At 42.5% G+C, this 24,559-nt stretch overlaps 1 protein-coding gene and 1 pseudogene across 1 annotated transcript; both read right to left on the bottom strand.

Annotated features, from left to right (window-relative positions):
• Window positions 1–7,265: 7,265 nt before the first annotated feature.
• LOC103708136 (calmodulin-like protein 8) lies at window positions 7,266–9,689 on the bottom strand. Its single transcript, XM_008792913.4, has 4 exons — window positions 9,536–9,689; window positions 8,075–8,232; window positions 7,817–7,897; window positions 7,266–7,526 (listed from the first exon to the last, which is right to left on the bottom strand). Exons 1-4 carry the CDS (start codon window positions 9,606–9,608, stop codon window positions 7,392–7,394), a joined length of 447 nt encoding a protein of 148 aa, XP_008791135.1. The 5' UTR covers window positions 9,609–9,689; the 3' UTR covers window positions 7,266–7,391.
• A 13,964-nt stretch (window positions 9,690–23,653) lies between these two features.
• Window positions 23,654–23,751, bottom strand: LOC120104144 (annotated as a pseudogene).
• Between the last annotated feature and the right edge of the window lie 808 nt (window positions 23,752–24,559).

Genomic DNA, 24,559 nt, shown 5'->3' with positions numbered 1-24,559 from the left:
AGCGGAAGAGCTCGAGCACTTAGATGAGCTTGAGAGCGGAAGAGCTCGAGCACTTAGATGAGTATAACGGAAGAGCTCGATCACTTAAATGAGCTGGAGAGCGGAAGAGCTTGAGCACTAAGATGAGCTTGAGAATAGAAGCTCAGCTCGAAGGTAAGCATCAGCTCGAGAACATAGACGAGGGAGGGCGATGTTGGAGATGGAGGTACCTTTTGGAGACATTTTAACAGCTCCCAAGCTTTGAGGTCCCACAGGACTTGGCTCAGCACCGGCTGGGAGTCGTTGGAGGCCGTTAAGCGGTACGCGTTGAGCTCTGGGCCACGCTGCTTCCCCTTGAGGTCGAGGAGCTATGATTATGCAGGATCCATGGCTACCCAAGAGCCCCTTTTTTTTTTGGGACAGGCTGGACCTGATCTTGTCGCTGTCTTGGTTGGCCAAGAGTTACGTTGCAGGCCGAGCTGACCCAGACCATGAGAAGGTTTAACTTTATAGTACCTTCTTGGGACGGAATCTCTTGTGAATCTAGCTAGAGGAGTGCTCATCCTTTCAAAGGCATTACAAAATAAGGTGTCAGCCGAGCTTCCATTATGTACTAAAATACTTTTTAAAGCCTTGCAATGATGAAGGAATAGCTATAGCGTCGGCATAAAGAGGGCTCAACATCCCTTTGGTCTTCATCGAAAAAGGAAACGACTTTTGCAGTGCACGGATGCTTTGAGGAAGCTCTTTCTTCCGAGCTCGATGCTTCAGGTATCCCTACTCGCCCGCCTTCTGATGATATTGATGATGCCCGCGAGAGGTCAGTTGTTGTTCCGCTCATCACGTGGCACTGGGTTTTGTTCCTCAGGCTCTCTCCTATAGGCATGATCATGGACAAAACAACTCAACCGACCTCGGCGAACAAGTGCCTCGATCTCATTACGGAGCTCGTAGCAATCCTTCGTATCATGGCCGCGATCTCGATGGAAGTGGCAGTACTTTTTCGAGTACTTCCGCGACTCTGTCGGTCACATCCTCAATGGAGGTTGGAGGTAGCCCTGACCCTCAATCTCCATGAGGATCTCTGCTCGGGTGGATGTGAGGGGCGTGTATGTCTGAAACTTTTGGAGGGGAGACCTTGGGCGAGCTAGGCTCTTGGGCCGAGGAGGCTCTTTCTCATGCCAGGGAAATCTACTGCTTGGTTGGGAGTGCTCCTCCTGGCGCTTCTTTTGCATCTTGGCAGGTCGTTCGGCTGCCTCCCGCCGAGAGGCCATGACTTCCTCAGCCTTGGCGTACTTACGAGCTCGGGCCAACATTTCAAGAAAGTCGGCAGGGAAGCTCTTCTCGATGGAGAAGAGAAATTTGTAGGACCGAGCCCCATTCTTCAATGCCGACATGGCGATTGACTGATTGAGATCGCGAACCTCCCATGTGGCCAAGGTAAAGCGATTGATGTAGTCTTTTAAGGATTCTCCCTCCTTCTGCTTGATAGCAAAGAGGGAGTCTGAGGTCCGGCGCTGACGCCGGCTAACGGCAAAATGGGTGGCGAGCTGCCTGTCCAACTGTTCAAAGGAGAGAATCGAGCTGGGCTTTAGTTCGGAGAACCAAAGACGAGCTGCCTTGCGGAGAGTTGTTGGAAAGACTTTGCAGAGTAGAGCATCTGTGGCTCCTTAGAGTGTCATAAGGGTCTTGTAGCTCTCCAAATGATCCAGAGGATTGGATGAGCCATCATATGGCTCAATCTGTGGCATCTTGAACCTCTGGGGGATTGACTCATCCATGATCCATTGAGGGAATGGAGACTCTGTTGTAAAGTCAAGGTCAGCGTCTCGCTTCGGGCCTCGATTTTGAAGTATTTGTATCTGCCGCTCCAAGTCCTCGACTTTTCTGCCGAGCTCGGGTGGAGCTTCTGTTGCAACTTGGCATGAGGCAGATCCTGCCTCAGATGGGTGCTCCCGTACTCGAGACGTCAGGCTTCGGTGCAAACTCTCAGGATAATGGATGCGCGACAAGCCCTCCCGGCTTGGGGGTCGAGCTCGGTGGGAGCTTCGGTGATGGCGACGCTCTACAGAAAAATGACGTCGCGAGCGGCATCCTGAGGACTCATGCTCGTGAGGAGGGAGTAAAGGTTGATCTTCTACTTGCTGTAGGCCTTGGACGGCCACAGTGAGTGCTTGGACTTGTTGAACAGGCAGGTTGAACTGCTCGATTGGACTTGGGGGACTGAATCTGCTAGAGGTCTTGGTGGTGAGTTTTGAACAGAGTGCCCAAGGCATGGTGGGGGACGCCGTGAGGCATTGGAGGCTCCTTTGCTTCTCAACTTCATGGCCACAACTCAGGCCCTCCACTAGCGCTAACTGTTGCTGGAAATTGGACCCGGGGGCGGCCGTCGGTTGAGAAGGAGGAGCTCCGGTGCTGGAACGGTAGGTGGCGGTGGTCCGTCGGCGGGCGGCGTCCTCCGGGAGACCTGCAAGAAGCCGGTGGCCGGGGTTTCTGGCGCCGGCCCTTCGATGCTTAAGTCAGAGGGGGCTAATGTGTAGAGGGAGGGAGGAGATCCCTTTTCTGGGTTTCAGAGTCCCCCTTTTATAGAGGGGTATTGTATTATCTGTGAGTGACGGGGCAAGTGGTTCTTTCTTGTCATAATTGAACACGATCGTGTGCATTGATTCAGTATTATGGGAGATTAGACTAGAGTCAGTGAGTTGTCGTGGCTGATCAGACGTGGCGATGTAGTCAACTGCTTGCCGTGGAGGGCTTGAGATCCGTAGATAACGTGCATTGATTGTTGAGTGAGCAGGAGATCAGCAAAGGCCATACGCTTTAATGGTTGAGTGAACCGGAGATCAGCAAAGGCCATACGCTTTATGGTTGAGTGAACTGGAGGCCTGCAGGGGCCATGCGCTTTAATAGTTGAGTGAACCGGAGGCCTACAGAGGCCAAGTGCATTAATTGTCGACGGTGGTAGGAGGGCATGGCCGCAGCATGTGGTCAATGAGGTCGGCCTTCTGAGGTCAGCTCGGCCTTCCGTGTTCGGCCTTCTGAGCTCGGCTCGGTCTGCATGATGAGTTCGGCTCGGCCTGCATGATGAGCTCGGCTCGGTCTTCTGAGCTCGGCTTGGCCTGCATGATGAGCTTGGCTCAGTCTTCTGAGCTCGGCTCGGCCTGCATGATGAGCTCGACTCAGTCTTCTAAGCTCGACTCGGCTTTCTGGGCTCGGTTCGGCCTTCGGAGCTCGGCCTGCATGATGAGCTCGGCTCGGCCTTCTAAGCTCGGCCTGCATGATGAGCTCGGCTCGGCCTTCTGAGCTCGGCTCGACCTTCTAAGCTCGGCCTGCATGATGAGCTCTGCTCGGCCTTCTGAGCTCGGCTCGGCCTGCATGATGAGCTCAGGCTTGCTGTCAGATTTTGGTGCTTTAATTGTACTTGTAGGGTGGTCTATTTTCCCCCCCAACAGAAGCTATAACCATTTGGTTTTCTTGCACGTTCTTTCTTTGCAACACAGATTGCCAACATTTTCTAATTTGAAAATTATATATTCAATAGCCACTTTAAAATAACTATACGTGAGGTTTGATCCAGTGTGATCAACAATTAGTAAACCATGAATTTACTCTTTTTATATTACAATCTATTATATTTCCAACATTGTTAGCCTTAATCCTTAGAGAGTCAGAGCGAAATAAGTTTTTGATAGGTATGTAAGAATCCAGCCTAATCTAAAAACTCAAGATCTTATTTGCCATGGTTGTCAATTTCTAATTTTTATTTTGTAAAATACTATAAAAAATTAACGCAAAAACAGATATTTGATAATTTGATTTTTATTTTTAATTTTGCAATTAATTTTTGAAAATTATAAAATCAGATAATGAATGTTTGACTTTTCTGAAAAGTGGCAACCATCTACCACCACCTACACCCTCTACCGGCAATTGCCATCTCTATCTATTGTTGGCTATCGTCAGCCACCATTTACTACTGGCAACCATTGTTGGCTACCATTCTCCATCACCACCATCACCCAACGCCATTATCGTCGATCATCCCATGTAGTTATTTGCTATTGGCCATCACCAATCTTTTGTCACTATTTCCTGCCACCCACCATCCTCGATTGCACCTTCGGCCACCGCTATTTCCTTCCAGCCATGATCACCATTCTCTCCACCACTATTTTTAAAAGAGGAAAAAAAATAAAGAAATTAATCTCAATTTTTAAAAAATAAAAACTGAAAACTGGCAGCCATGATAAACACGCTACCTAAACTACAAAGTTTAAACCTAGTCATATAGAGCAGTTCTATTTTTTCTTATATTGTTCTATTTTATATAGAACTAAATTTCACAGGTGACTTGTAGACTTGAGCAGGTCTTCGCTAGAGGGGCAAAGAGTTTCTAGAAAGGGAAAGGGAGAACAACTTCGTCTAGGCTGATGCAGAGCGAAAGAAACTAGAAAAGAGTCGTGGTCAGACTAGAACTCGTACTAGGCCCCACTTCCTAGCCAAAAAAGCTGGAATTTTGGATGCTTCTCCCTGTAAGTTGGCTGGGTCTGGTGAACTACCCCGGAGGCCGGACCTTGAAACACTATCCCATCTGACTTCACTTTCTCCTTCATCCTCTACAGCTTTAACTTTTTCTCGATTTCCATTTTGATGCCTCCAATTAAGTTGTTAAGTGGCTTGGCGCATACTTTTTGGATTTAATTCAAATTAGTTGAATTTGTTCACAACCTGTTGCCTAAAAAAAAAAAAAATCTTTCTTAAATTTTTTTTTCTTGTTGCCATAGTTTGATAAGAATCTGGTAGTGATTTATTCTTATTCCAACTTTCTAAGGCAGTCTGATTGAAAGGTAGAGAGCTGATCGAATTGCAGCTTGATCAACTCCAAATATTGTCCGTAGATGATCAATTAATTTCAGTCTGTTTTATAAGATTGGTATTCTATTTAATATGATGCTCTAAGCTTTATTTATGGAACCTTCGAGCAATGTATTTGATACCAGTCTCTTTTTTAAAAAAAAGAAATTTGGAAGTTCTCTCATAAGCCAACAATTTGTTGCGACATTGTGTACTTGCTAATCTGAGGAGATAATCCTTTGACTACTAGATCCATTAACTAATGGTGCTAGCTAGGATGTTCCTTTTTTTATATATAAAGAAAGAGAATTAGGCCGGCCCACGTGCCCTAATTCTTCAATGGTAGGTAAGCTCCTCTACTTTTTAAAATAGTTACAGAAGAAGATGAAGAGGAAAATGGAAGGAAAAAAAAGAGAAATAATTTTATTTCTCTATTCCATCATATTCGGTACATCTCAGTGTTATATATACTTCTGTACAGACTCCATACAAGAAAAATAGTATAGGCTGATATAGGATCACATAAATAATAGAAAATATTACTGACTGATACAAGTTATTAGGTGATTCCTAAAATCACTCTAACAAGATCATGCTAATAAAGAAAAATAATATAGGTTTGATACAAAATCACGTTAATAAAAAAAAATATTATGGACGATGTAGGTTGTTACATAATCTCTAAAATTATGCTAACATCCCTCCTTAAATTCAAGATGGTACTATAGGTGCCAACTTGAGTTTGGAAATTAGATCACTAATGTACCGAAAAACTGACGTATTAGATGAAGAGCTGGAATAGTAGCTCAAAAGCTGATGTGATCGATTAAGAGCTGACATAGCAGCTCAGAGATTGATATGATGGTAGATTAAAAGCTGATATGGCAGTATAGAGCTTGATGCAGTAGAACACGAGCTATTATGGCAATTCAGAAGCTGATGTAGCAAATTGAAGTTGACATAATAACTCAAAAGCTGATATAGCAGACTGATGTGTCTGACTAATATGACAGACTGACATGTCTGTCAATGTGGCTAATTGATTTGTCTAATGATGTAGCAGCAAGAAAACACATAGAAAATGACGGTTGCAGCAAAAACAAAGCTTGGAGAGAAGGCTATCAAAAGTCGATAATTTTCGTAGACGGAGGCATCATAGAAGAGGAGCAAGAGACCCCGAATTAGATGGTGAAGGAGCCGAAGGCAACAAATAAAATCGAAGATAGAGAGAAGGGACCGAGCTACGGTAAGAAGAGACAACTGAAGATCTGAAACTGTGAAAAAAAGTGGTAGAGAGGAGCTGCGGATCCATTAGAAAACATAAAATCCTCGGGTATTAATCTACCAGAAATAGAGGATATGCGGAGAAAAAGAGGATCTGCAGATCCACTAAAAAATAGAGGATCTTTAGGTGTTGATTCACCCGAGAACAGAGATCGATAGAGCGACAAAGGAGATTTTCAAAGCTTCTAGACATAGCAATGACAGCCACAACAAAGGCAGAAGAGATGCCGACGGCAGATTAGATGATCAGTGACTCTGATACCATGTTAAAATATTTACAGAAGAAGAGAAAAATGGAAGAAAAAAGAGAAAAATGATTTTATTTCTTTGTTTTATCATATTCAGTACATCTCAAAGGTTATATGTACTTGTGTACAAACTCCATACAAAGAAAATAATATAGGTTGATATATAACCAAACAAATAATGAAAAATATTTTTTTGTTTTATCATATTCGGTACATCTCTATAGCAGCCGCCTGCTATAAGTCCTCATGCTGGAGCAATAGATTACTAAATTCTCTAGCATCATCGCATCTTTCATATGATGCCTAAGACAGGCCAAATAGAAACCCATAGGCAAATACATTGCTGATAATATAAAATTGTATAACAAAATTATATCAGAAGAACCCCACTGCCTTGAAGAATTATGCTTGAGAGCGAAACTAGCCAGGGAGCGAATCATTAAGTTATGCTGCCTATTAACATGAGAAATGTGAAGATTGGTGAAGCAGCATTTCCAGTTCAAACAATTATTTAAAATTATTCAAGTATTCAATGAAACCAATAATAAAGAAAATAAGGGTGACCTCAGGTCCACCCAGGAGGCCAGTTAAGCTGCCAGTGAAGTCTCTAGCCCTGTACCAGGATATCTAAGGAATATATCATCATGCTAACAAAGAAAAATATCAAAAACCTGTAAGGGATTATTTTCTGAAAATTTCATGGAATCATGTGGACTTAAAAATCATCGAGCATGACTTCTGTAGAAGTAGTTGTTGTGCTCTCTTTTTTGACAGATATCTCTTCCCTTTGTATCATTTCTCCATCACAATATGCAAGTATCGCACGCATTTATTTTATAGAATTGGGCAAATCATTGTTTGCACCAGTAGGTAATTTGATCGAACATGTAGATAAAGTGGGAAGAGGAAAAATATCGACATTTATGATTAGATATAGAAAAAGGCCAGTAAAATGTAAAGAATTGTTATTCAGTTAAACAAAGATATGAAGTTTAGATGCAACATCTTCATCATCTAACATATAAGTTAGGTGGCCTTCATCATTCGCACAAATTCCTCGTAGTTCACTTGTCCATCACCATCCACATCTGCCTCCTTAATCATTTGATCAACCTCTTCATCAGTCAATTTCTCCCCGAGATTAATCATCACATTCTTTAGCTACAAGCACAAAAAAAAAAATCAAACAAATAAATAAATAAGTTTAGAACCAAATACTACAAATGAAAGCATTAAATGAACATAACAATTGACTTATTCAGATATAATGCGCATGGTGAGATGCACTTTCAAGTTCTTAGCTGTGTACCAGATCTTGTTAAAACTGATGCAAGTGAATATTGTTGCTAATTTTCACACAAGCACATGGAACTGTGGTTTATCTCAGCTTAAAATTACAAAAGGCATGCAAAGAAAAGATAGATGGAACATTGTAACTATTTTAAATTTACCTCACTGGCTGAGATATATCCATTTTGATCCTTGTCAAAGACCTTGAAAGCTTCTTTGAGTTCCTCCTCTGCATCAGTCTCCTGCAAGGAGGGTAATACTAAGTGTCAAGTCTTTGATTACCCAAAAAAATGTCAAGCTCTTCATGAGGGTAACGACAAGCAGGAGACAGAGATCATGTGATCTCTAATATGGCCAATCAGAGCAGACATTAGTATAGTACATATTGGATGTGTAATGGTTTAATTATATTATTTTACCTTCATTTTTCTTGCCATTAGACTCAAAAATTCTCCAAATTCTATGGTTCCATTGCCATCTGCATCGATTTCTGTAATCATTTCATGCAACTCATCTTCAGTAGGGTTCTGGCCCAATGATTTGATGACGGTGGCAAGTTCTTCCAGTGTGATGCACCCTGCGGTTTAAGCAAGAAGCAGAAGAAGCCATTAATAATCATAATCCTCCTAAAAAGAGCATTGACTGCCTAATGAGTTATTAGCATGGTGTATACATATGAAAGTTTTATCTTATGAAGATCATAATGGTCATCTCCTTTTCTCAATCATTCTCCTGAGGAAAAGACAAATTCACCCACAGTCATTTACCTCATGCTTTGTTCTTCTTGTCAATGGAACCAACATCTCAAAAACTCTGGTAGAAGGATTATTAGGCTTCCATCCTAACTAAAGATTGTCTAGAAGATTGATAATATAACAATTTGCTAGGTCTAATTAGGATTGTTCAAAGCTTCTGGCTTAGCCGATTGATAAAGTCTCTCGGTGGTCGTAGCATGGAGTTACATTCCTCAAAAAAAAAAAAAAAAGTTGTAAAATGGACTTTTATCCAATATCCAGCTCCATCAAGGTGGGGAGGACAAAGAATAATATTATTAATTTTATTATTTATGATAAAACCTTGCTTGTAGGTTAAAAAAAATCGACAATAATATTAACAAAGAACATCATTTGTGTTTTGTGGAAATTTCTGTAGCATACTTTTTTGTGCTTCAATTCTACTGCTCGATCGTGGTCCATCGACAACATCTTAGTTGGGTGGCCAATAAAATTCTTAATGATTTGGCTTCTAGCTTCCCAAATCCAACTCGGCATGATGGCTTAAAAAACCAACCATCTAGGCCACTTAACAATCTCTATTGTGGTGGAAATTTTTTAATTTGACCAATTCATGGCCTCTAGCCAGGTCTAAACCATCCAAGAGACTAACAACTTCTAATAGACTCACTCCAGCTCTCCCCTTACACTTTTTCTTTCTCTCTGAAAGAGAAGTGGCGTACAAGGACTTCACACAAGTCCACCATAGACTAGAGACAAGACAAAAGCAATGGAGATCCATGCTTTAGCATCATATACAAAACAAAAAAAATGCTAACAAACACAGGCACATATCAGAAGAACGAAACATTTTATCAGGAAAACTAACAAACTGATCATATCTCAGAAAAAAAAAAATCCATTGTAGTTAATCCCCATTTTCTCAACTAAAGAAGATACCAGGCTCTCTTATCAACCCCACATTTACATATCAGACAAAATTAACCACAAAAGACCAAAGTTAACAACTGGAGGGCAAGATAAGAGTCTAAAACAAGAACAAAATATTCATTGAAACTAAACCAAATCAATCAACCCAGAGAGAAACCAACAAGAATTCCCTCTCGAAAAAAAAAAAAAAACAGAGAGAGAGAGAGAAGAACTAACCATCTCCATCCTTGTCAAAGAGGCTAAAGGCTTCCTGGAACTCAGAGATCTGCTCCTTTGTCGGGCGATCCATAGCAATATAATCTATAGCCAAAAGAGAGCTAACGAAGAATACCTTGTAGGGGGGAAGGCGATGCAAGAAAACCGAATACCAGCGCTGGGCTTTTGTAGGCACGAGGGAGGAGTTAGAAGTATTCTGGACGGCTGACTTTTTTTTCAAATTACTCCTGGTCAAAAGTCCTTTTCAAAGAATATAAATATTAGATTTTCTTATCCAATAATTTATCTATGTTTTATTTCGATCCTTTGTCTGCTGCTTTCCACCCTAAAGGGCGAATTTGTTGGCCCAAACGGGTGCATTTGTTTCCAGCCCCGCAACCCGGTCGGTCTGACCGTGAGTCTGTGACCTGATGTCCCTTTTCTTATTTTATTTTTTTATTTCCTTTTTGTTTTCTTCTAGGCTTTAATTTATTTTCTCAGTGATTGCCCTGTGATTTTCCAACTGTGGACAGCTGGTGTTGGATTTTGGGAGGACAGAGGAAAAGGCAACTTGGTTCTCGAGTCAAAAACAAAGCCCTAAATATTTCTTTTACCACGGAAACAACAATTTAATTACAAAAAGTTTAGTTTGTTTGAACCGGTATAATAGTCATGAGTCCCTTGAACTCTTATAGATTGGTGCCTTAATTACCGTAGCTTCTCGCCAAATTATTGCCAGTGTGAATAATCTCTATCATGCTTATTGGGCTATGCATGAGACTTGTCGGACCACAAGGCGGTATGAATAGAGAATTTGTTTTCTAAAAATTTGTTCGAGTGATCTTCACCGAATGAAGACTCGAAAACTCCATCTTTGGAGTTGTATGGGTTCATGGTATCTAATAATCACCATCATGCCAACCACAACCATGAATGAAGAACCGATCCTTTCATGCAAGTCCAAGATCCATATTCCAACAAAATATGCATCCCATTGGATTCATACCTAAATCCGAAAGGATTGGTTGGTTCTTCAATCATAGCTTTTCTGTGATTGACACGATAACCGTGATTGATATTAAGTTGATATGAACTAAATAGGATTTTTTATCGAGTTTAGATGCTTCTAGTTTGTACCTGAATTCGCCAGGGCCATTTATTTCATCACAATCGTCTGCATCCTCTCTAATTCAGGTGCAAATTGAAAAGGATTCAAACTCCTAACTTAATGATATTGTTACTCCTAACCTTGTTATTGGTATGAAATTGATAAAAAATGCATGAGATCATCTATCTTATACCAATACAATTTACCGGGTGGTTGGTAATTGGCTTTGTGGCATCCAAGCCTCAACTAAGACTACCTACCCCATGTATGCACACTAAAATTGAACAGTGAATAGATAGGTGATTTGGTAGTAATATTAAATTGACAATTGTTCTCCTATCTTTTGCCAACGCCCTCCTACAAAAGCAAAACTAAATCAAATAAATTTACTTGGAAGAAAAAATCTTTTAACCATGATCAGCATTGCTGAATGGCAAACCACCTGCGACTCTAGAAAGATCTCCATTACGACAACCCGGGGACTATAGTGAGAGAAAAGTGCATTAGGAGAGTAAATTGGGAATTAGCCATATATGCACTCCAATGACTTTGAAAATTCATTTCCTTCCATTCAACGAATAGGACAAAGATGATATATAGCTGCTAAAAGAGTCATTCTTCCAATTGCCGCTTAGATCACTAATCTCATGTACTAGTATTTGATTACCATCATATAACATACCTATGCACCGTGGTCCCATGGAGCACATCTATCCTTTGATTGCTACATTCGATCGGCGACGATCTAAGCAACGACTGAAGGGACGACCTACACCAATTCTTATCAGGACTCTAAAATCTTGACTGGTTCTATTTGAATTATTCAAACATGATGAACGAGTTTGATACAGGGGATCAAAAAGTGCTCCCCTGGCTGCTTATCGAAATCCTTGTTTTATTCTTCCACTGACCTGCTTTATTGCAGTGCTAATCTAAATTTAGCATAGCATGCTCTCTTGGTTCAATTTTAGTCCATTTCATGGACTCAAAGATCAGACGGTCATGCAGGACAACAATCAATGAGATCCATGGGAGACCCGTTCCTTGGATGGTGGACCCAACACGGCATGGTGGTGTACTAAATCGCTCACGGGTCCACGTGTCTGACCAATTCGGGAAGTTTGATCCGGTCGTCCACGGTCTCTGATGAGGCGCGTGGCGTGAGGGTGGATGCGAGACACGGTGGACCGATCCATCATCATCATGATGGGATCGGGTATGGGGCCCTGATCCCTCTATAGCCGGACGTAAGGGCTACTACCGTACTATCTCGAGCGAGAAAATGAGACGGGAAAATAACTCGGTATATCGCACGGATCTAAAAGGTCGAACGGTGCGAGGCACGTGCGAGAGGCCAGCTGGCATGCGCTGGGCGGGCTGACTCGCTGCGGGCTCTGCGCAGACACGGACAGCCGGCTCTCACGTGATGCGGCACGCGGTTTCTCTCGCGTCAGTGGTTGACTTTTCGGCCACGTGCGCTTGCACGCGTTAAACCATGGGTGCAACTCGGGCTTGTTGAAGAACGATAGCTTGCTTTGACGGAGCAGAAGCACCACCACGTTTAGGTTGAATGCTTGTACTCCATCAAATCTATCCCAACCGCTCAAATTATTCTTTACAACCAGGGGCGGCTCAATACATTCCGGAGCCTAAGGCGAATCCAATGAACAAGGCCTTTTTTTTAATAATAATTTTTTTAATAAATATAAAATACTTAAAAATATATATGAAAATAGATAGCTATCAAGTACACTATTTCAACAAAGAGACATGAATCTAACAAAGATAGACAAGAAGCCTTTTTAATTTAATATAATTCTTGAATGGAAGCACATAAAAGTAATTACTCTAAATGAAGGGCCATGAAACTGATTAAATAACTGAGATAATGCTTGGCAATGCTGTTTACCATGTCAAGCAAGAGCCGAATAGGAAAAGGTCATCCCATGGCACTTCATGGTCAAGGTCAAGAAAAGAATTTGTCCATAAAGGAACCTCTCTATAAGAGAAAGTAGGGTCATTACGGAAAATTCACTCCATCTAATTAATAAAAGTCCCGTCCCACCATCTCCCCTTCAAGTGAGTACCCAAGCAGCAACTGCAACATCACAGCACAGCAGCCATTCAACCCCCTCCCTCCGTTTCTCTCTCTACCACCCAAGAGGGGAGAAGAAACCGAGAGGAGAAAACTAAAAGAATCTCCACCCTCCAAGAAGTCCATCTCCAATCCCCCTATCTTTCTTCCGGATGGCCCAGGTGGATCAGGAGTAATGTGAGGGAAGGAAAAGCAAGACCAAAACCAAAAAAGAGAAGGGATGAAAGATAAGAGTGGCTTCAGGCGTCTATCAAGCCAACCAAATCCCTCCTCTCTCTCTCCCTCTCCCCACCCAAAACAAAACTACTGTCCCCAACATCCCAAATTGCCCCTCTGCAGGCCTGGAAACTCTCCACCTCCCTTCCATCATGGGGAAGACTCATAGCCAGCTCCTGATCTCGTTTTATATGGGGCCTTTGCTTCCTTTTGGTCAGCCTCCCGGGGGCCTTCCATTGGCCCGGGGCCTTAGGCGACCGCCTCGGTCGCCTAGGGCTCGGGCCGGCCTTGTTTACAACACCCCCCCCCCTTCCCAAAAAAAAAAAGAGCCTCATTAGTCCTTAATCATATTCTTACATTCCAAATCGAGTTTGGCATAAATCTCGTGTACGACTGGGCTAAGCCTAAATGTTATTGAATCCTTCAATATCATCATTTTATCTATATCCGAAAATAATGAGCTGAAGCTGGCATCCCTAGCCGACTTCAACCAAAGGCTCCTTTTGAAGAAGCTAGAACAGAGGATCATGATCGCAATCCTCTCTGGCTTGTTCAGGCCCGACGGGAGAGGAGGCGTTTCGTGGCAGCCCCGCAGCCACTGATCATGCTCAACCGCTGCGAAAATCACAGCAGTGAGCTGTTTGAAAGTTTTTTATAAAGCCCCTCTTTCCCTACGTTGGACCACCACCGAGCCTCTCCTCCCTCCTTCTTGTTCTTCTCCAGTGGCCAGCGTGCAACCCCAGCAGAGCGACTCCCCAAAGCTCCATTTTCTCTTTCTTTTCTGTCCGAGTGCCCTACTTTCTTCGAGCCCTCCCGGTTTCAAGCGCCGCCGCAACCAGCCCGCCAGCTGAGTTATCCTCGGCCGAGATTCTTCTTCTTCTCCGGTGGCTGGCCTGCTATCCGGTTGAGCACCACCGCCCGAAGCCTCCTCCTCTCTCTAATCTTCTGCTTGCTCTGTTCCGCAATTCTTTTCTTCATCAGAAGCCGCCGCCATCATCACCGCAAGATCCACCGCTTTGGGCATGTTCATCTGTTTGGGCCTGTTCATCCCTTTTCGGCTAAGAGAGAAAAAATGGTCCCTAACTCTCTTCAATTGGGCAAGCCTAGATTTTCCCTAATGGTTGATCTGAACCACTCAGGTTGGGCCCAAGATCAAGATTAGACCAAATCTAGACTCGAGCTAAGATTCTCTCTCCTCTCCTTTTTTCTTCTCTCTAGACATGCTTGGGGATTCTAGTGTAAGCCTTGTTCTTCTTGTTGCTTGGATCTAAGTTGATCCAGTTTAAAGACCCTGAACCTCTCCTGTATCCAGACAGTTGACCGGCCCTTACTTCAGCTCCAGCTAGATTTGACCACTTTTGATCTTTATCTGATCCATTGAATCCTCCTGGCTTGGACTGACCTGAATAGTCAGGCACTGTCACCCGACTAACTTGATTTGGGGGCATGAGACAGTAGTATTTAATTTTGACTTCTGGAATAGTATTAAAATTAATAATATTTTAAAGTGAAAAGAAGTAACCTAATACTTCAAAGTGTGTTTTCCAAGTTATTTGGTAAAATAATTATCAGTTGATTAAATTTTAATATTTATTTTGTACTTAGTTAAACGGGTTAGATATGTTAATAATTATTTTGAAAATTATGTTATATGCTATGAAATCTGTAAAATGTGACTGGGCAAATTATAAAAAATCTATTTTGTATGTACGTATTCTCAGTATGGCTATAATCTGGCCCTGCCAGTAGAGATTATTCGTTGGCCTTGTCGACTTGTAATCTGTAAGAAACTAGTTTCAACACCGCACCATCGGTGATTAGAATAGTGGTATTTGGATACCGTACCACCAGTGGTTAATAATAATGGTGTTTAGCACTTTGTGCGACCCATGTCACTAGGTTACGTGGCCATAGTCTATTAATATTGAAATTCTGGTATCAGAGTCTTTATGAAAATGATAATAAATTTCAAAAAAATATATTTATTTGTGATTTATTTCTAGTCATTATTTTGTGTTATAATTAAATATTTGGCATGTTTTGATCCCACTCTGGGGTATTATGTTGTTTACTGGGCTAGTGTAGCTTATTATCATATTTTTTTCGTTTTTTAGATCCAAGGGCATGATTACACAGGACTGGGAAGTGCGCTAGATTCCGAAGATTTTTTTTCTTCAGTTATTGAGAGTTAGAGTAAGATTATTTGATTTATATTAGGACATGTTACTTTGAAACTTTTATAAGAACCATTCAAATAAATTATGATTAAATAAATTTTTAGGATTTATTTCGATATGATCTATAGCCTTGTATGCCTGTATGTTCCGCCGTACAGACACGTGGCATCTGTCACGTTCCGAGCTCGAGGTGTGACACTGTACCTACTTCTCACATGTGTATCTCAAGAAGAGCTTTGCTTAATTACAAGGGTACGCCCTAATAAAATCATTTCTATCTTAACCAACCATCCCTCTTTGCCCTCAGGACTGCTTACCAAGTGGCCTTCCAAGGGGCCCCTATCTTAACAATATCCCTGACTAATGTATCCACCTTCATAAATTTCTTCATTTTTTTTTCCAACTCGTGGTTTTGAGTAAAATTTCTTTGTTAAATGTCCATCTGGCATCTATTGAATCTTTTAATTTTTTTATATAAAGAGGAAACTATATTACTTTATAATAAAAAGTACAATCAAATTATTAGAAATGATAAGAGGCATTCAATCCAGAGGGCCATCACTGCTAAATACATTTCCACTAGTGCCCCTTCTGGCCAACTACTATGAGATATATGCACTAAATAAATGCATATTTTCATCCAAGGGCAAGAGCATAATAGTTCAAATACCATTGCCTTGTTTACTATGAGATCAAAGTGCTCTTTTTCTTTCCAGTAAACAATAAGATAAAAGAAATATTTATTCAAGTAAGTTAAGAGCTTGAATATACTTTTTCTCTTCATTCTAGTACTTTCCACTAAGGGCTCGTTTGGTTCGCGGGAAGCATTTTCCATCCTAGGAATATGATTCCTGGGAAACAAATTCCTAGGAAGAGGATGCCTAGGAAAATACTTTTGGCATGTTTGGTTGACCATGGGAAAGTGACAAATTTTCAAAGTGCTTATGTTTGGTTGGCCATCCACTTTCCTAGAAAAGTTATGTATAATTCCTATTATGCCCTTAATAAAAATTAGGTTTTTAATGTCTCTTTAATGCTTCTTTAATGCTGAAGGGACTTTTTGGGAAAAAGTAAAAATGGAGTAATTCCTGCCTCATGGAAAAGTAACTTTCCCATATTTCTCATGGGAAAGACTTTCCCATGAAATGTGGGAATCATATTCCCATGGGAATTCAACTTTCCCTTCTCTCTCCTTTGAAAACTCCAACCAAACAAGAGACATCTCATTACTTTCCCGTTGACCACACTTTCCCCCCTTCTTTTCCCGCGAACCAAACGAGCCCTAAAGGTAAATTCATCAGTTCATTTGACTGAGGCATTTAGAATTATTTAAAATTCAATGACTAAACATACACTAGAGCTCAAGTTGCATGCAGTTGGATTGTAAGTAAATTAAATTACATCGAGGCTGTATCTACTTCTGTACCTTTTAGGTCTTTGTATTTGAAACAACAAATGTACCATGGTGGTCCACTCGTTCACCGTTTCATCTTAATGGGCATTTATTTGAGATTCTCATGATAAAGAAAGAAACCATGGCATGCTGGTAGTGGCGGGGTCAGAGCATTTCGGGCCCAACCATCATTGAGATGGAGCTTCAGACAATCTGTGAGGGTATCTCCTATACGATGAGAGTCCTCGGAGCAGAGCAAGTATACCTTGAGGAGAATTCTTCTACGGTCATAGATTGGATACAGGAAGTGGACTGTTACGGGGATGCCCGCCCATTGATTGGTGAGACTCGCAGACTAGCCAGGAAGATAGAGTCCTTCCCTGCAGCATGCGTGTTTCAGAAGGCAAACAGAGCTGCAGATTGGATTGCTTTCTTCGTGGCTCGACACTTCGGAGAGCTGATTTGGATGAGGGCCGCTGATGTCCCTCCTCCCTTGTATCATCTTCTTATTTTTGATTTGTTTGACTGTACTTATGTAAGAACTATATGAAATGCCGTATTTAATCCAAAAAAAATAGAAAAAAGAAAAAACCGCCAAAGCCTGCCCTTCTATCGCTGGGTTTGGTTGTCAACTGCCATCCCGCTCCCTTTCCACCATTCCGACCTCACTTCTCTACCCTCTGTCATTTTCCTCATGTTTCGATGCGATGGTGAGCAATATTATTGGCTTGGTAGAGATCCTTCTTATCTTCAACCTCATCCCCCTTGTAACCCCACCCTCGTCTACCTTCTCTCATGTCGGCATGGCTTTCACCGGGTCCATCTCCTCGTATGGCAACAAGGATAACTTAGTTGTCTACCCATTCCTTGCCTCAACTGTCACCATTTCAGCCACCTCCCCCACCTTCGCACCCTTACCCTTCCCCTAATAAACCACCCATACCCCTAAGAAAATGCTGGTAATTGTAATGTCCGGGCCCACTACCAACTGGGCCCAATATTTTAAGGCCCAGTTATGGGGGGAGTGGGGCCCGATTTTACTGTAGGGGCAGTACTGAGAGGGGGCAACCGTGAAAGGGTTGCCACCTCCTGCTGAGAAGGGAAGTGACAGGGCCATAGCTGGCCGGCAGAGGGAGAGCCACCGCGCGCCCTTGAGACAAAGGGGGCAGCTGGGAGCTCCTGGACCAGAGAACAGGGGAAGATGGGACCTCACTGAGGGACCCTCACCCATGCAAAACTGGGGGCCGCCACCTCACCCCCTTACTGGCAGCCGATTCCGGCGGGCCTGAGACAAGGGGGGGCAGCTGGAAGCCCCCGAAGCAAGGGGGAAGAGAGGATGGGACCTCTCAGAAGGGGGTCTCATCCCTTAAACAAAAGTATTTAAGCCCCAATACTGTACCCTCTATTCCCTGACCCCTTAGAACAAAAAAAACCAGAGAGTCGAAACCCTGGAGCTAGAGGCGGAAGAAGCCTTGAACCTCTAGGAGAGGAAGGAGGGACTACCAAGGGGTGGTATTGCCTGACTGCAACCGGCCAAAGCCAGGTAAGGACCCTGTTAATGAAATTATAAGTAGTAGAGAAACCCTCTGTGGGGTATTCTCCCCTCTGTTTCAACAGTGAAACAGAGAGGAGGAGATCGGCAGAAGGAAGAAAGGGCCACAGGTAGGGCCCACAGGCCGCGGGCCGGGCCGGACTCACAGGCCGCGGGCTGGCCTGAGAACGGCCGCGGCCCAGACCCAGGCCCGACAACTACTCGGGCCGAGCCCGGCTGCAGATGAGCAGGGCACCGCAGCTTCGGCTGCGGCTACCCTAGGGCTCGGGGGGCAGCCCCGGACCGCCGGTCTGGCCGAGCCGGCAACCGGCGTGGCCACAGGGCCGCCAGCCCCGGCCGGACCACCACCTCCTCTTCGGCAAGAGGTGGTGGTGCCGGAGGGAAGGACCGAAGAAAAAAAAAAGAAGAAAGAAAAGAAGAAAAAGGAGAGGGGAGCCTACCGGTGTTTCGACCGTGGATCCGGCGCGGTGACCTTGGCCGCAGTCGTAGTCACAGCATCGACGGCCGGAGGCCCTTCCTCCCCTCCCTCGGGCACGGTGAGCTCGACCGCCACCTTCCTTGGGCGCGGCGAGTTCGACCGCAGCCATGGCCGCGGTGGTGGGTTTCTTTCCCCACCACAGTGGGAACGAGGGAGCCGTCGGCTCCGACCACGGGCTCAGCCGGGGATGCCGTGGGCTCGGCCTCGGGCATCGGTCGTAGGTACCGCCGGCCGTGGCTCGGCCCCTCCGGAGAGCACTTTCCTCCCTTCGCAGGAGAAGAAAGGGGGAAGGAAAAGAGGGATCGGGAGAAGGGAAGAAAGAAAGGAAAAGAGAGAAGGAACAGAAGCTTCGGGAAGGAGAAGAAAAGAAACAGGGAAGAAAAAGAAAGAAAAAGAGAAAGAAAAAAAAAGAGAGAGAAAAGAAAAGAGTGGGTTAACGGGTCGGAATTGGGTTCGGGTCCGAAAACCCGTTAAGCCCAATAATAAAAAATTGGCTTAGCCAATTGAACCTGAACCCGAGCCCAATCAAATTGGGCTAAACCTGGACGAGCCAGACTATAAATTTAACCAAAATTAAGCCCAAATGGAATGAAGCCCAAACCCAATTCGGCTAGGATTGGTCCTAACAGACCAAATTAGTGGAAATAAGCCCAAATCTAGCCCAATGTGACTAATTTGGGGCCAAATTGACCCCAGATTAATCCTGACTCAGGCCCAAATAGACCACGGTGACCCTAAACCCGGAATTAAACCCAATTAAGTTGGAGATTAAGCTTATTGACCAATTAGCAGGCCAATTAACCCATATGGACCCAATTAAAGCTCCAATACGGATGCATTAGATATGGGCTATAGTTCGGGTAGGATCCAAACAAGTAAAAAGGAAATAATATGCTTATTATGATGTGATTTTAGGTGACTCAGGATCCGTCACCAGGACGTGAGAAACTTGGGAGAAAGCGAATCACGGTAAGTAACCTGTCCTAATCTTTTATGGATCACGCATGAAATTTAAACCGTTATACTTATACTGTAGGTCATGTACCCTAAATTATAAGCTATGAACGGTGAATGTATATGGCATGCTTTAGTTATACAAGTTATGATTATATGTGCTTTATGATTTCCATTATGCCTACGAAATAAGTAGATTACATTATATCCTAAGATATGGATTAGGAATCATGTATATGAGTGGCATGCGTTAGCCATATAATTGGTGATTATGCTTATATCATGCTTATGTAGATTTCATGATGCATGTAGGATGAATGGAATTACATGTCATAATTTTCATTAACATGAGCATAAAGAATGATGATGAATTGCCTCTAGTTATTTGCATTGCTTGCAAGGGGTACCTAAAAGTTCTTGATGCTACGGGCCGAATGCAACTGAGCCGGCCTTGCCAGTGGCCGATAATGACTGAGCCAGCCCCGCCAGTGGCCGACTAATAACTGAGCAGGCCCCGCCAGTGACCGATAATGAATTCGCCGTAGCATCCATAAGGTACTACCTACAAGAAGTATTGTTTACGGACTCTTAAGAGCTACTGATCGAATGCAACTGAGCCGGCCTTGCCAGTGGCCGAGAATGACTGAGCCAGCCCCGCCAATGGCCGCCTAATAACTGAGCGAGCCCCACCAGTGGCCGATAACGACTTCGCAGTAGCATCTGAGAGTATGACCACGGCATGCCGGCGGCACAATTTTCTTTATATATATATATATATGCATATACAAGATTCCTTGATAATATAGGATACTGAATTATTTACTCAGCATGGATATTTTATCATGATGATTTATTAGATAGCATACATGTCAGCTTCTCAAACCCTGATAAGCATGGTTAGCATTTTTGGTTGATTCAACAAGATTATACAGGATTACTTACTGAGCCGTGTAGCTCATGTCTGTTTATTTACATTTTTTTTTCAGATCACCACCAGTAACAGCTGATGAGAGCACAAAAGTGCGATCTACACATCACTTAAATTAGTATTATTGCTAACACATAATGATAGAAGTGCTGTATTAATATTATATTTTTGTAGGGTGCAGGTGATCGGAAATCAAAGTTAAAATGCACATTGGGTTCAAAAAGATGCATCATAGTAGGTGACTAGTCAACCACATGGGGTCAGTCCCAGTTGCACACTAGAAGGAGCATTAGCCGACTAGGTGCAGCCACATCCAACGATCAAGCTCAGCCATCCAGGTTCATCACCCGTGAAGCATCCTTCACGCGTCCCAGCTCCTGCTCCATCCCGTGTCCGTGCGATGCATTCCTCCCAAGCTTCCATTCATCCGTTGCGCTTCTTCCACGAGTCCAAAGCCACGCGTCCCAGAGTCCGCATGCAGCTCATCAACCCGCGATCCAGTCCCCGTCAGCCATCCCAGGATCTGTGTCCACCTCTTCTCAGCGATTTGCCATGAAGCTTCTTCCACGCGTCCCATGCATCCAGGCTTCCGAGTCCATTTGTTCAGCCGAGATCCCAGCTCCGTGATCGTGATCCACCCGTGAAGCTTCCATGTCTGCATCCCATGATCTTCAGCTTCTCCCAGATCCCGCAAGCGTCCGCTCTCCACGTGTCTGCATCTCAAGCACCGCGTCCCAGCATGCAACCGCTCACCTTACGCGTCCGATCCTTCCGGAGGGAGCAGCCCGTGGGATCAGGGATTCATCTCAGCTGGTCTTCACCGCCTGCGAGAAAGGGGGGGAAGGGAGCTGGTTATTTGGGGGCTCCCATTTGAAAACAGGGGGGGTCTGTCATCCCTCATTCAAAAAAAGAGAGGCCACTCCCATTCGGAAAAAAACAGAGAAGGGAAATAGGGCGCACTCTGTTTCCGAAAAAAGAAAAGAAAAAAAAAAGAAGAAAGAAAATGAAAGGGGGATTAATGTTTTCAATGAGTGGCTAAAGTCCTAGGGAGGGTGATGGAGGAACCTTTCTTATATTGCTCTTTGAAGTAAACTCTAAACTTTTGCTTTCAATGGTTTATATTTATTGATATGTTCTTGATCCATGTGTAGTTATTTCATAGATAGATCTTTAATGGATTATGATTATTGATATATGGATTGCTTTAGTATTTGATTCGTCGTAGACGTAGAAAGCACGATGGATGCTTAGAAATTGAGTTCATATGTTCATGAAACATATACCATGATTAGATCTATCCTACATTTAATCTTTAATCAAGAACCATAGAGTTTATTCCTTGGATGCAATATCATCAAGGGAGATTCCAGATCCCTACCATCTTTATTTCATTGAATTTTGTGTATTATTCTTTGCATTTAACTTCTGAAAATCAAAACATCATTTTAATCTACAAATTTATTGAATTGATTAATCTGAAATTATACTAAATAATCTCACATATATTTCGTTCCCTGAGGATTCGACCTCGGACTCCCGAGAATTTACTACTTGTGCGATTCTCCTGCACTTGGGAGAACAATTTTATTTTTGCATCAAGTTTTTGGCGCCGTTGCCGGAGAACGGCTAATTTATTAGTATAATTTTAGAGTTAATTTTTAGTTGATTTGTTAGTATTTTTCTTTTGAAAAAAAAATCTTTATTACTATTTTTTTATTCCCTGCACAGTCTACATCAAACTCTGATATCAAAGAAATTAACCGTCTGATTGAACTCAAATTTGGTCGTCAGGTGCAGGACCTTGTTTCTTTCATCTGAACGGTCTGATTGACATTCTAAAACTTTTAAGACTATCAGATTAATACGAAAACTTGCTGCTGTCTGTTTTGAATTTTCTGCATTTAATTGTTTTGAATCAGAATTTTATTGTTAACATATCTCATTGACCCTTGTTGCTAATTGAAAATTTAAAAAAAAAGAAAAACCTAAAATTTCAAATTTCAAATTTCAGAATTCAAATTTCAAACTTTAATTCATAAAATTTAAAAAAATAAATAATTTGCTTGATCACCTATTCAATGAAATTTAATGTCATGTCATAAAATATTAAAAAAAAATCTCTTGATTGTTGCATATAGTATATGGCATCAGCATAAAATACTCTAAGGGCTGAACCCATTTAAAAAGATAAGGTCGGAATTTCATCACTCGTCCTTAGCCCAAAAATCACCCCATTGCATAAATATCCTAAGCTTAACTAAAATCAACTAGACGTTGGCCCCTAAGGACATTCGAGCTCAATAGGATGAAGACTACTGAAAGTTGCACCAATTTCGCTCTGTGGCTTAGTTGATGTCTAGGCAAGCTTTGTCTCTATAAGGGAGACAGTTCATCTGTTCGAGGCAAGTGGGTTTTAAGTGGGACCTTTGCGAACGCATCGTGACCCCTCCACTTACCTGGGAGCTTACCTGGTCAACTCGGTTCATTAGACCGGATTGGAGGCTTAGGTGCCCTCTTCAAACCAGTTAGGAGCTGTCCAGAAATTTAAGAAAAACATTAGAAATTGAGGTGTAATATTTAGTTGCATGTTTGATTGTGAATAGATTTTTGTTTTAGGGTGTAGTTTTAGGGTATCTTTAGTTAGTACTTATATTTATATTTATTTTTTTTAAAAAAAACAACATAAAAAAAAATAATTAAATTTTGTATGCTAGGTTGGAATAGGGACGATACCGGTCGATTAAGTCGCACAACTTTAGATCATCCCTTAGGACACATCCTTGAAATTCCTTCGCAGTATCTCACACCTTGTGAGATGGCAAATTTTCCTGATGATATAGGAAGTCACCATGGTGATGAAGGTAGACCCCCAGTTATGACACTTCGACAATACTTACATCCCACTAGGACTAGTCAACCTTCATGCATGATTATTCCTGAAAATGTAGGACACTTTGAAATCAAACCAGGAGTAATTCAATTGCTGCCCAAGTATCATGGAATGGAATCTGAGAACCTTTATCTTCATCTTAAGGATTTTGAGGAAATTAGCATCACATTTAGAGTGCCAAATGTATCGGAAGATGTCCTTAAATTGACCTTGTTTCCTTTTTCCTTAAAGGATAAAGCCAAAACATGGCTGAACTCCTTGAGACCTAGATCGCTAGGAACATGGCATGATATGCAAAGAGAATTCTTGAAAAAATTCTTTCCCGCACAAATGACTAATTTTTTGAAAAGGCACATTAGTAATTTCCAACAAAAAGACCATGAAACATTTTATGAATGCTGGGAGAGATTTAAAGATTTGCTTCTCTCTTGTCCTCATCATGGGTTTGAAACATGGAGAACCATTAGTTTCTTTTACGAAGGATTGTCTCCACAGTTAAAACAATTTATAGAGACTATGTGCAATGGTCTATTTCTGGAAAAGCAACCCGATGAGGCATGAGACTATTTAGACTCTCTCGCAGAGACTGCACAATTATGGGATACAGGGGATAGAGTGAATAAATCTTTGCCTAAGCCTACTAGCATTCCACACGGGGGCCTTTACAACCTTAATACTCAGGATGATATTCAGGCTAAAATGGCAGCCCTTACTAGGAAGGTAGAGGAAATTGAACTTAGAAGAATTGAACCCGTTAAGACCGTAGAACATAACAGCGAGTGTTGTAGGATTTGCGAGATGCCTGGCCATCTCATCACTGATTGCCCCACAATACCCGCATTCAAGGAAGTCTTGCACGATCAGGCCAATGTTATGAATACCTATCAAAAATCTTTCAATAATCCTTTTTCGGGTACTTACAACCCCGGATGGAAGAACCATCCAAATTTCAGGTGGAGGAATGACCAACCTCAACAAGTATATAACCCAACTCCTCCACCTCCGCACCCTCATTATGCACATGCACCCCCTCAAAAATCCAGTCTCGAAGAAACTTTGCAATCTTTCATGCAAGGTCAAGCTAAAATCAATGATGAATTAAGAAATCAACTGACAACGCTGACCACTGCTTTAAGTGCTCAAGAGAAGGGTAAGCTACCAGCTCAACCACAACCTAACCCTCAAGTCTACGGCGGTAGCAATGCATCATCTTCAACTTCGCATAAAGAGCAAGCAAAGAGTATAATAACTTTG

The sequence above is a fragment of the Phoenix dactylifera genome, chromosome 16 (assembly GCF_009389715.1).
Source record: "Phoenix dactylifera cultivar Barhee BC4 chromosome 16, palm_55x_up_171113_PBpolish2nd_filt_p, whole genome shotgun sequence".
Classification (NCBI taxonomy): domain Eukaryota; kingdom Viridiplantae; phylum Streptophyta; class Magnoliopsida; order Arecales; family Arecaceae; genus Phoenix; species Phoenix dactylifera.
Note: the sequence above shows the minus strand (reverse complement) of the source record. Positions and strands in the feature narration are given on the sequence as shown.